This window comes from Corythoichthys intestinalis, chromosome 16, assembly GCF_030265065.1.
Source record: "Corythoichthys intestinalis isolate RoL2023-P3 chromosome 16, ASM3026506v1, whole genome shotgun sequence".
Lineage (NCBI taxonomy): Eukaryota > Metazoa > Chordata > Actinopteri > Syngnathiformes > Syngnathidae > Corythoichthys > Corythoichthys intestinalis.
In genome coordinates, this window is record NC_080410.1 from 23,739,172 (window position 1) to 23,751,946 (window position 12,775).

At 39.2% G+C, this 12,775-nt stretch overlaps 1 protein-coding gene and 1 long non-coding RNA gene across 6 annotated transcripts in view; one reads left to right on the plus strand and one right to left on the minus strand.

The window, feature by feature from the left end:
- The window catches only part of asic2 (acid-sensing (proton-gated) ion channel 2), a 438,649-nt gene that overhangs the window by 384,435 nt on the left and 41,439 nt on the right, over positions 1 to 12,775 (plus strand). For all 5 annotated transcript variants that reach the window (XM_057860977.1, XM_057860978.1, XM_057860974.1 and 2 more), the window contains one exon: positions 1,807 to 1,934. In XM_057860977.1, the coding sequence (XP_057716960.1) occupies positions 1,807 to 1,934 (128 nt within the window). The remainder of the gene's footprint in view (positions 1 to 1,806; positions 1,935 to 12,775) is intronic.
- Positions 1,239 to 6,335, minus strand: LOC130931848 (uncharacterized). Its single transcript, XR_009067310.1, has 3 exons — positions 6,119 to 6,335; positions 4,389 to 4,545; positions 1,239 to 1,999 (listed from the first exon to the last, which is right to left on the minus strand). It is a non-coding gene; the product is annotated as an uncharacterized LOC130931848 (long non-coding RNA).

Consider the following 12,775-nt stretch of genomic DNA (forward strand, 5'->3'; position numbering starts at 1 on the left):
CTCCTTCCTTGCTGGCCGGCAAAAACACAGCAGAGGACGTTTATTGCGTCCAAGCTGTCGCCATGGCATTGGTGGCATGTTTTATGGTCTTAAAGTTAATGGATGGATGAGAGGGGTGTTAAGTGAATGTTTACAATGAAGACGAGTACAATGATAGAGTGATGTTGTTGATTTCTACGTGCTAACTAGTATTTTGTTTGTGCACATTTGTTCAAGGTCTTTCATCAAACTCCTTCACAGCCAACAGGTTGTATACATTCTTAATGAGAAAGCTTTTCCTTAAGCAATTCATTTTTTTTTTTTTTTTTTTTAGACGTCGGGCATATCCATTATTCTTAATTGAGTATGATTAAATTTACAAACGACTTAGATTAATGCCTTTTATCAAAGAGTTCGTAGTACACCAGAACAATTCAAAACAAAACAATTACCGGTAGATGTCATCTCCCATCTGTTGTGGTGTCCAACGCGTTTTATGAATAAATGAGCACAGCTAAATGCATTTAATGGTAGTTCCACTGTCAGTGACAGTTTCTGGCATGTGGTACAGATTGAGCAGCACATGGTGCCATTCCTGGAGGATGGTGGGGGGGCAATGCTGTGCTCTAATATTGTGTGAATTCATAACCTAATAAAAATAGTGGTTCATTTAGGGTTAGAGATGCAAGTTTGTTTTGTTCCTTGTTCTCATTCGAGATGTAAAACAGTAACCTTATATCTCAAATCATCATTCCCCATTGAAAAAAAATGAAATGCCATTTTAAGTTTGAGCCTCGCCAATAAACTTTGATTAACTTGTTGGCTGCCATAGACCCCCAATCCATTTGAAGTGGGAGGATTGGCAGCTAATGAACGAACTCACTGACACTCTCCCAGTTCAAATGTATTGGCGGTCAATTAGTGATAAAATAATTTAAGAAGTTTTAATGCCATTTTGACTGTACATGTAACTTCGTACACCTTTTGTGTTTAAGAACACTGCTGGCCAAAAGCATTGGCACCCCTGCAATTCTGTCAGATAATGCTCAATTTCTCCCAGAAAATGATTGCAATTAACAAATGCTGTGGTAGTAATATCTTCATTTATTTTACTTGCAATGAAAAAACACAAAAGAGAATGAAAGAAAAAAAATTAAATCATCATAATTTTACACAAAACTCCAAAAATGGGCCAGACAAAAGTATTGGCAACTATTGAAAAATCATGTGATGCTTCTTTAATTTGTGTAATTAACAGAACCTGTTACTTACCTGTGGCACATAACAGGAGGTGGCAATAACTAAATCACACTTGCAGCCAGTTAAAATGGATTAAAGTTGACTCAGCCTCTGTCCTGTGTCCTTGTGTGTACCACATTAACCATGGAGAAAAGAAAGAAGACCAAAAACTGTCTGAGGACTTGAGAGGCAAAATTGTGAGGAAGCATGGGCATTCTCAAAGCTACAAGTCCATCTCCAAAGACCTGAATGTTCCTCTGTCTACCGTGCGCAGTGTCATCAATAAGTGTAAAGTCCATGGCACTGTGGCTAACCTCCCTAAATGTAGACGGAAAAGAAAAATTGACGAGAGATTTCAACGAAAGATTGTGCGGATGGTGGATAAGGATCTCGACTAACGACTAACACTAAACCACAGGGGAAAAAGAAGCAAAGACTCATTTAAGAAGAAACTTCTGGTTCTTGACACTGATTTGCGAAATGCCGCTAGGCATGCTAGAAAGTACAGATTCAACTCAAAATCAAAGCTAACATTAGGTGGTCTGTCTCCTTCTGAATGTGAAGAAGATACATTTGTATCCCTTGCAGAGGACACAGCATTCGAAGCGGGAGTCCGAGTCCAGATCCACAGCCAGGCCGAGCCCCCCTTCGTGCACGAGCTGGGCTTTGGCGTTGCCCCTGGCTTCCAGACCTTTGTGGCCACGCAGGAACAGCGGGTGAGTCTCCATTATTATGAGCTGTCATTCACGTAGGGATTTCCCACGAAAGTTTTATATCACATCTGTAACAGTTGAAGTAGCATTTAACCCCGGCGCCTTCTATACAGAGCCTAGCGACTTCAACAGGATGTGCCATGTTGTATACAGTGGTATGAAAAAGTATCTAAACCTTTTGGAATTTCTCACATTTCTGTATAAAATCACCATCAAATGTGATCTGATCTTTGTCAAAATCACACAGATCTAAAAACAGTGTCTGCTTTAAGTAAAACCACCCAAACATTTATAGGTTTTCATATTTTAATGAGGATAGCATGCAAACAATGACAGAAGGGGGGAAATTTTGTAAGTGAACCCTCTGCCTAAGGAGAGTAATTGAAACCAATTTTTACCAAACAATTTAAGTCAGGTGTGTGCCCAATCACTGATGAGTGGTTTAAAGCCGCCCTGCCCACTATAAAACACACACCTGGTAAGAATTGTCTTGATGAGGAGCACTGTCTGATGTGCATCACAGCTTGGTCAAAAGAGCTGTTGAAGACCTGCGATCAAGGATTGTTCATTTGTATAAAGCTGGGAAAGGACATAAAACCATCTCCAAAATTCTGGATGTTCATTAATTGACAGTCAAAGAAGTTGTCTACAAATGGAGAGACTTTGGCACTGTTGCTTCTCTCCCAAGGAGTGGCCGTCTACGAAAATTGACGCCAAGAGTTCAGCGCAGAATACTCAGAGAGGTAAAAAGAACCCTAAAGTGTCTGCTAAAGACTTACAGAAATCACTGGCACAGTCCAATATCTCTGAGCACACATCAACTATGTGTAAAACTATGGCCAAGAAGGGTGTTCATGGGAGGACTCCACAGAGGAAGCCACTGCTGTCTAAAAAAAACATTGTTGCTCGTTTAATGTTCACAAAAAGGCACTTGGACACTCCACACAAGTTTTGGCAAAATATTTTGTGGACTGATGAGACCAAAGTTGAATTGTTTGGGAGTAACACACGTCATGTGAGGAGGAAAATTGGAGCAGCTCACCAACATCAACACCTCATCCCCACCGTGAAGCATGGTGGAGGGAGCATCATGATTTGGGTCTGTTTTGCTACCTCAGGGCTTGGATAACTTGCAATCATTAATGGAAGAATGAATTCAAAAGTTTATCAGGATGTGTTGCAGGAAAACCTGAGGACATCTGTCAGACAGTTGAAGCTAAAAAGAGGATTGATGCTGCAACAAGACAATGATCCAAAACACAGAAGTAAATCAACTTCGAATGGTTTCAGAAGAACAAAGTACACGTTCTGGAGTAGGCAAGTCAAAGTCCAGACTTGAACCCCATTGAGATGCTGTGGCATGACCTAAAGACAGCAATTCATGCCAGGCATTCCAGGAATCTTACCAAATTACAGCAGTTCTGTAGAGAAGAATGGGCCAGGATTAGTCCTGATCGATGTGCCAGACTGAGCTGCAGCTACAGAAGGCGTCTGGTTGAAGTTATTGCCACCAAAGGGGGGTGGGGGTCATGGAATATTAAATGTGATGGTTAACTTACTTATTTCCCCCCTTCTGTCATTGTTTGCATACTATCCTCATTAAAGTATGAAAACCTATAAATGTTTGGGTGGTTGTAGTTAAAGCAGAAACTGTTTTTACATCTGTGTGATTTTGATAAATATCAGATCACATTTGATGGTGATTTTATGCAGAAATGTGAGAAATTCCAAAAGGTTCAGATGCTTTTTCATACTGCTATAAAATATATATCTGAACAACATACGTCCTTTACATTCAGACATTAATTCTCTATGGTTTAAAAAAAAAAAAAAAAAATGGTAAAGCAACCAGAATCAAAATATTTAAAAGAACAACACCCCTCTTCCCTTTGGGTTTACAAATAAGTGCTCAGCAATGGCAAATGAAGCTGCGATGAAAGAACATCCAGTCGCAAGCAGCGAGTCAATTGTTGCATTTCAATCAGAACAGACAAAGTTAACAAACTGCACACAAATGTCAGCAATGATCATGCGAACATACAGCATGTGCAGCTGACCACCGATGTCTATTAGGTACCAAAAAATAAATGAGTACAAGCTATGTCTACAGGGTTCCAAATGGCATAATAACAATTTGTATTTTTAGCAAGGGAGGTTAACACAAAGATAACAGAGCTGAGTTCTCGCTTCAGGTTGGTCTCATTTGCCATGATGGGAATGGTACTTTTGGAATTGCTTTTCTAAACGTATAAGCACGTTTGCAAAGAAAATCACATTTGGTAATGCATTGACAGCATCCACAAAGAATTAATTCCTCAATCCATTTTAATTTCAATACTTACCAACATACGTACCCTAGTAAAGACGCCATCAACTTTGTTCATATTACAAATGTCATTTGGTTTAAAAAAAAATGTCATTTGGTCATACATGAAAGTAATATAGGAAAACTGTCACCTGTCGAGGAGAAATCCTGCAATTTTGGCATGCATCGTCAATTTTTTTTCGTTTTCAGTTGTCTCCATTGATCGAAGGCACCTCCAAGGCATATAAGGATGCAGATAAAAGAACAGATCTTGTAATTGGCTGATTGACGGAGGCAGGGACATCCGTCCTAAACAGAATCAAAACAATAACAACTTTTAGAGCCTGACAATAGACTTTTAAAATTGGAAAATCTAGGCTGTACATTTCAGAACCGTGTTACAAGTATTTGCAAAAAAAAAAAAATACATGTTTCTTTAATGTCTGTTGAAATACCAGGGCCATTCAAACAAAAATTGAAATGTATTTTTTTTACATATGGCTCCTTTAAGCATTTAAAAAAATAATAAAAAAAACTAACCCTGGCTTTAATCATAAACTTCTGACTGGAATCCAAACATAAAACCTAAACCTTCCCATGTTTAAACTCCTCGCTCCGATTTTTTTTTTTTTGAAAGCTTAAAGCCCTGATCCTTACTTGAAGACATAGGTTGAAAATGTAATCCCAACCCTTGATTATAACCCTACCGCTCGTTTTAAAGGTATCCACGGATAGAAAGACTTGTAGTTTTTAAAAGTAGGTCGCCATTGTTGTTAAAGTCACAGGGCGGTGATGTCACATGTTTGCGCTGCCGTGCTTCCAAAGTATGACTCTAGTGACATAAACATGTCATCTGTTCAACCCTTTCAATTTCAGCCTGAGAGGAACATTAATGAGCATGACAGCACTGTCGATATTTCACAAAATGAGCAGAAAAAAACAAAACAAACAGGAAAGACGGGATAAGACGAGAGGAAAGTAGGGAAAAAAACGGTGTTCTGCCAAAATGTGCTACATTGGGGGAGGGGGTGGGCGTGGGGTTGGTGGTGCATCCCCTCTTCCCATCCCTGAAGGTCAGTTGATGGGAGCGCGGGTGGTCCGGGGGACCACCCTGGATCCCGGGGGGGTGACGATGGCTCCTTTGCTGGGCTGCGGGAGGAGGGATGGGCTGCGCTGCCCCCAAGCCCTTAAGAAAATATTTAAACGTAATAACATCAAATAAGGGTGGTTTAAATACGCTATGTGACTAATGTGGTCAACAGATGAACAATCTGCTTTCAAGCTACCACAAGAAAACACAATGCTTAAAAGTATGAGAGGGAAACACATGCAAAAACTATTTTGAGGCAATGAAAAGGTAATAAAAGAGTCAATAAAAACACAAATAGTAAGTACTTGCCACTTTTAACCGATTTGCAAATGTTTTGGACGTCTCATGTCTAAAACATCTAAAAGAAATTGTAATAACCCGGTTGTATTCGTCGAGTGACAATCTACGTCGTCACCCCGTGTGTCCATTGCAGGTATAAAAACATGGCGTCCTCCGTAGGTCAAAACATGTACTAAGTATTATAGAGTTTTAAGTCAATGGCAATACTTTAACATATTTTTAACATATTTTGGTAGAAGAATTGTGGCTTCTTAGAGCCTATTAGTCTTTAAATCCAAGTTTCCCTTTAGCTGTAACTCAAAATTTAAAGCTTAATTTGAACACCCGCGGGGTTTTTTTTTTTTTTTTTTTTTTTTTTTCAATGTTCCTCATTGTTGGACCAATGAAGGTTTTTTTCTGTTTTAAGAATCAAACAAGGCCCTTGAGCACAATAGTCTACCTCTCGTAAATCTAACAACTGTCTGCCAGGGTTTACTTTTTGTTATTTCCTACCATATTCTGTTATAAACTTGATCGCTCCGACCTTGTCTGAATGCTGCAAAAGTACTCCTGAGCCCTGGCTTAAAAAGAAAAAAAAAATAGGGGTGGCAATCAGATTTGACCTCCAACATTATGTCAGAAATAAAGCCTTCGGCCTTTGAAGTTATCAAAATGTCTTGCGGGATCTGAATGGTGCAACAAACTCTTTTTATTGCATCAAGGATGTTGGCATTTATGGCACGACAAAAATACATCTTTCCACCTTAGTTCATATCATACAAAAAGTATTAGCTTAGCATCTTTGTGTCGACTAACGAGCCTCTCGGGTGAGTGTCTTCACTTATCTGTCAGGTCGCTTTTCTGACTGGTAGGCTCGAGACGAAGCTCTCCTCGCTCGTTACATGCATCGAAGCGAGCACGCACTCGGGATTGGGGTGTAGGGGTGAAGTACATTTAAATTTAGAACCCCTCATTAATTAATACAGGGCGCAAACGTCATCAAGTTGTCAGCCAGAAACCTCCCTCTCCTGAGACACTTTCAAGCATTATAAATATGATTTGAGTGATGCAGATTATATAGGTATATAATAGCTGTTGTAGAAAATTGTACAATTTAGTTACAAATTGCCTTTCAATATGACATACATATGGTAAATTTCAAATATGGGGCATTAGACCTGAAGAAGCCATTGAATTTGTACAATGTAATGTTGAACATTGTATGAATAAGAACATTAGATATGATTCAAATATAATATTACAATTGTAATAACCTACAGTATAAAACACTAATGATGTGAACCTCATGAAGTGTTCTTTACAATTGTCACTAATATAAAGGGTTGTCAAGAATACCAAAGTGATGGCTATTGTAGTTGTACGGAAAAGATGAGATGGTACATTGGTTTTGTGAAGAATATTATAGGACTACATCCGCAATAGCAGGCATTAAATTTTGCCGCCGCTCCATGCAAAATGTTTGTAAGGATGAAATTGGAAGTGATAGTATATTCCTCCCAAAATGTTGGTTATGTCAAGTCTGCACATCCATTTGATTGATAGTATTTTCCTGCCTTATATTTATTATGTACTATATTTTGCTTTGTTGTAAAGCACTTCGAGGACCTTTCAGGTTTTTGTAAAGGGCTATACCAACCACTTCTAAAAACCAAAAGCTACTTGGTATTGAATAATGCCACTACTTTCATACACATTTCTGTAATAACACATTGCCCCAAATTACGTTTAATCATGTTAATTATTTCCCCCAATAATTAGGAAACTGACAAATTAACAATGTGAAGCAATGTTTAAAAAACTCTGCCAATGTATGCATTTTCAAATTATCCCTTCTACAACATTCCTAGAAAATCACAATGTCTAATCACCATAAAATGCAAATGTATGATCATGCCCAGATAGCAAAATATAACCGGAGCGGACATGGGCCAGATGTATTGCACATTTGGCACAATTTCATAAAATGGACACCCCCCAAGTAGGGAGTCACTTGTCGGATAAATAACCAGTTTGGGGCCAGAATTGGTCCAAAGTAGCAGATACTACATTAATGTATTGTTAGGTTTTGTGTTGGTTCCCTCCTAATGTGTTCTTGTGATTACCCATTGATTTCACCTGTTGTCCCTGCTCCTAGTGTATCCGCCAACCTGCATCCTTCTGTGTCACCCATCTGTTCCCCTTGTCTCTGTGTGTATATAAGCTCCCAGTTTCTTTTCAGTCCTTGTTGCGTCATTGTCAATATCAGAGTCGATGTTCTGTCCAAGCCCTCGTGTACTAGTCCCTCAGATAAAGTAAGTTTTGTTTGCCTTTTTGATCCCCAGTGCTTTTGGTTGTACTTTGTGTTTTTGTTAGTTATTATTGAAACGATTTTTGAGTTCACCGCCACCTGCCTTGCCGCGTTTTGTTTCCCTGCATTTGGGTCCACACCACCAGCCTGCCCGCGTATCACTGACATATATGGCCCACATGTTACCCAGTCTGGGCCAGATTTGTATCAAAACCTTTTTCAGTATTAAATTTGGGGTCCATTTTGTTCATTGTATTGTATTGTAACTAGGGGTGTCAAACGATTAAAATTTTTAATCGAGTTAATTACAGCTTAAAAATTAATTAATCGTAATTCATCACAATTAATCGCAATTCAAACCATCTATAAAATATGCCATATTTTTCGGTAAATTATTGTCGGAATGGAAAGATGAGACACAAGATGGATATATACATTCAACATACGGTACATAAGTACTGTATTTGTTTATTATAACAGTACATCAACAAGATGGCATTACCATTATTAACATTCTGTTAAAGCGATCCATGGATAGAAAGACTTGTAGTTCTTAAGAGATAAATGTTAGTACAAGTTATAGAAATTTTATATTAAAACCCCTCTTAATGTTTTCGCTTTAATAAAATTTGTAAAATTTTCAATCAAAAAATAAACTAGTAGCCATTGTTGATGCCAATAATTACTTACACATTGCTCATGGATGCTGAAGCCTATAAAACCAGTCACACCCAAGAGCCAGCAGAGGGCGACAAAACTCTGAAAAACACAACAACTACATATTTTACTGTGCTGTTATTTATATGTTTAAGCGGGACATGTGCGTTAATTGCGTTAAATATTTTAACGTGATTAATTTAAAAAATTTATTACCGCCCGTTAATATGATAATTTTGACAGCCCTAATTGTAACATGTTGATATTGCAAATTAAATTTGTCTATTAAAAGCAATAATGACGACACTTTTTCGTGTCATTTATTAATGCAAACCTATTAATGCACCAAAACAATACATTGTTTTTTCACAAAATATTTCATTGGAACAAGCAACTGCACATTTGAGATGACCCATTTTAGACCGTAAACATTTTATTTGTTAAGGTTAAAGCACAGAGACAGAGGGAAACTGACAGTGGAAAGAAGAGTTCATTGACAATGAAAAGGAGTGGCAGATAGTATCTGAAGAATCCAGTGGGCAGTTTGGTGATAGAACAAGCGAATGGGCAGGCAGGCGTTCTGGCAAGCAAGTAGTACAGGATCTAGGGGGGAAAAAAACAAAAATGAGCTCAGTATCAGGATTACAAGATTCTTTGTTAGCTGAAAGTCACATAGGTGAGTTGTTGATCTGGCGACCTTGTGAGGCTAACGATGATCAGCAGCACCTGGTCCCAGGCTCACCCATCTGTGCAATCAAGGCAGTGACACAAATACACAAAAACAAGGAGGAAGGGCTCAGTTTGAATAATGATATTCAAACATTGAAACATTTACAGCAACACAGAGTGAAGGCCCAAGTCCACTGCATGCGTGATCGTTGCGGTTCCGGTTCGGTTCAGTGTTGCCTGCGTGCCACGCAGTCCGTCAAAAACAGGCAAATCATACCAGCTGCTGCACGGCTGCGGTCCGCCAACCTCGTCCCCCCCGTGAGCTCTCGCATGATCGCGCGCGATAATGTGCCATTTAAAACAACGAAAAACACACGGAGTCTATACTCATCAGAGAAGCTGAGAGAGAGCACATATTTTCTTTGCATATTGATATTTTAGTTAATCTGGAATTAAGAGACAGCCATGACTGCATCATGATGAGATCAGGACAGAAAAACACACATAATAGGACACCTTGCAGCTTCCTTTTTTATATTGTCCTTATAGAAAGGATCTGCTGCATCATAAATGATTTTGTGGGTTTCCACCTCCATGATGAAGCGCTCATCAATCATCTTCGCTCGTGTTTAAACCGTGATTAGGCACTTGGGCTGTTACGTCCAGGCCCAGCTCCGCCCATTTTGTCGGATGCGTGTCCGGCAAAAATAGAAAATAGCCTATACCATCCGGCGGGCATGCGGCACGCCGGAGGTGGTTCGCAGTCAAGCCGGAGCACTGACGCGGCCGGTATACGTTGAACAATAGGATATAATGGGAACGGATTGGCTCCGGCGCTATTTTTTACCGAAGTCGGACCGGAACCGCAACGATCACGCATGCAGTGTACTTGGGCCTTGAGTGATTTCTCCCTCCATAAGTTGTTATGCAATACATTTTGAATTACTTGCAGAAGTGGCAGATCACTTGAATACACAGGCCATTATATTAACACTCTATTGAATAACTTGTTCAGCAGTCAATAAGTTACTTCAAAGCACAATTATGACTTTGAGTAAAGCACTTAACATAAAAATTTCCGTACACCGAGATGACGTATCCTGAATCCTGCGTGTTCTCCTGTTTAGTGGCGCAGCGGATGCCCGCCTTCAGGGTATGCGCTGTTGTGACGTCACACGTCAACCGTTAAATTCTAGATTTATTGCACATCCTGTCTGCATTGTTCGTCCCGGACCAGTGAGTAACCTATCATTTGGACCGTCAGATTGATGATCCCCGCCGTATCTGGCGCGCTGACGTTCAGTGGGTGGGATTGTTATGTGGACCTGGCGAGCTGCTATTGGGGTGCTTATTTCTAGTAGGTGGATGGCGAGATATATTCAAAATTGGAATAGGGCTTTTATAGCTACCATGTAAATCCAGCCAAGAAGGCAATTGAAATCGGACTTAAGTCTTTCCATTTCACATTGCTTTCACTTTTATTGAGCTGTGCTTGTCTGTGAAGAGTGAGTGCGTGATGGTAAAACAAAACAGCCTTTCCCAACAATTTGCCGAGTGAACTGTAAAGCCTCCTTGAAGCTCCCCGAACCCACTCCCAGCTTCAGCACAGGAGTGAAATATTGATGAAGACAACGCCGAGCGGCGCCAAGGCTTTTGCCGCTGATTAGACGGACTGCAATCGGCTCACATGCCATGACACCGAATTAATCAGATGGCGAATTAGCCACAATTCGCTCTAATTGGGCCCAAAGAGAAGATTAGCTTAGCGGTGGTGATGGAAAGGTTAAGAATTGCCGAGCAGCACCTTTCACAGAAGAGTTTAATCGCATCGGAGATGTCAACACTTATTGCTTTTGGCAGGCATGGATATAAACAAGATGGCACACAACATTGTGGAGGAGCCACATGTTAAATTCTGAGCTTTTTGGGGAAATACTTTTAAAAGAATATTTAAGTTTTACATTTTTCACATGAAACTGATCATTACAAATGCGGTACCTGACAACAAACCTTAAACACTTTTAAAAAGAAATATATTTCAATAGCCATTCCACCAACATAGACACTTAGGTCAAAAATTGAATGAATGAAAAATGAGATATTCAGAGGCCCTTTGACAAGATTTCCATAACTGAGAAGATTTTTGAAATCTGATTAGTAGTAGCAAAACAATCTTTGTTTGTTTTTTTTAACCTTCAAATTTGAAGAAATTCAAGCGTAAATGAGAAAATGGGCTAAGAAGCCGTTGGCCATGTTTGCCTTTCAAAAGCACTTGGAAACCATCCTTTATCCAAATAAACTGACTTATGCACTGCAAATTTAAAACGTGTAAATTAGTGCTGTCAAACGATTACAAAATTTAATCTAGTTAATCATATGTTAATTGTGTGATTAATCATGATTAATTACATTTCCCTCGGGATGAATAAAGTTGCTCTTCAGGAAAAAAAATCTAGGAAAATACTATAATTGACTTAAAAATGGTTTTAAGATGAAATGTATGATGTGTGAATGAATTAATAATTAACCAAATAGAGTTTTAAAATTTTATTTAACAACTCAGCTCGTATAAAATAAAAAATAAAATAAATTGTCTTTATTATACAGCAAAGAGTTTTAACAGATTAAAGTGCCTCAGACTAACAATGTGGCTCAAGTACCGTTTGGCATATTACCCAAAATTGACTCCCAATTTAAAAAGCAGACAAGCACAATACAGTAACAATAGCTAGTATTTCAAAAAATGTGTAAACAACTTGTCTGTTAAATTCAACAGTTGCAAACAAATAAATGCAGCACCTGCAGTTTTACACTATCTGGCCTGAAAGCTGTGTGAGATTTTTTTTTTTTTTTTTTATAAACAATTTTCACACACTTAACTGAAAAACATTACACTAAACTGTGTGTAAAGGTGTTTAGAAACACTAAGTTAGCCATACTCTTATTGTTATTTTTTTTTTAAACCAACTTCTCAGGCAAACTAGCTTGTTGACATTTTGAGATAACACCACTGTAGTGGACATGAGTCCATGCTGGCACTGCATTGTACCTGTCTAGTAGTTTGTCATTGGTTGTTGCTGTTTGTCATTGGATTTTCAAGGCCCTCGTCTTCGACTATGTTAATGGGTCTACACTCTACAGTCTCTGGCTACCTATGTAGCGATAGCAGTAGTCAACCTACTTGGTTTCTTTTTGTTGGCAAGTCCGCACTCTGCCAGTGAAGCTTGATGACTGCGGCTTGTTCCTGCAGTGTTAGCGTCATTGCTAACACTAGCGAAGATGTGCCTTGCTCGAAGGTGGTACTTTAGGCTGGTTGAGCTTCGATCTGAAGGACAGTTCATCACAGCAGTATGTGCACACAAATTTGGTTTTATCCAGGTTTCCATTAGGCAGCTTTTTAAAACGGAATTTGGTCATCATCCTCACTCATCGTGGCTGGCTGCATTATGTCCTGCATTGCCGCGCGGAGAATGTAAACATCAGCGTGTGGGACTATGGGAGGCAGTTGGGGCCAAACTTAGTGTGAGCGGTAAATT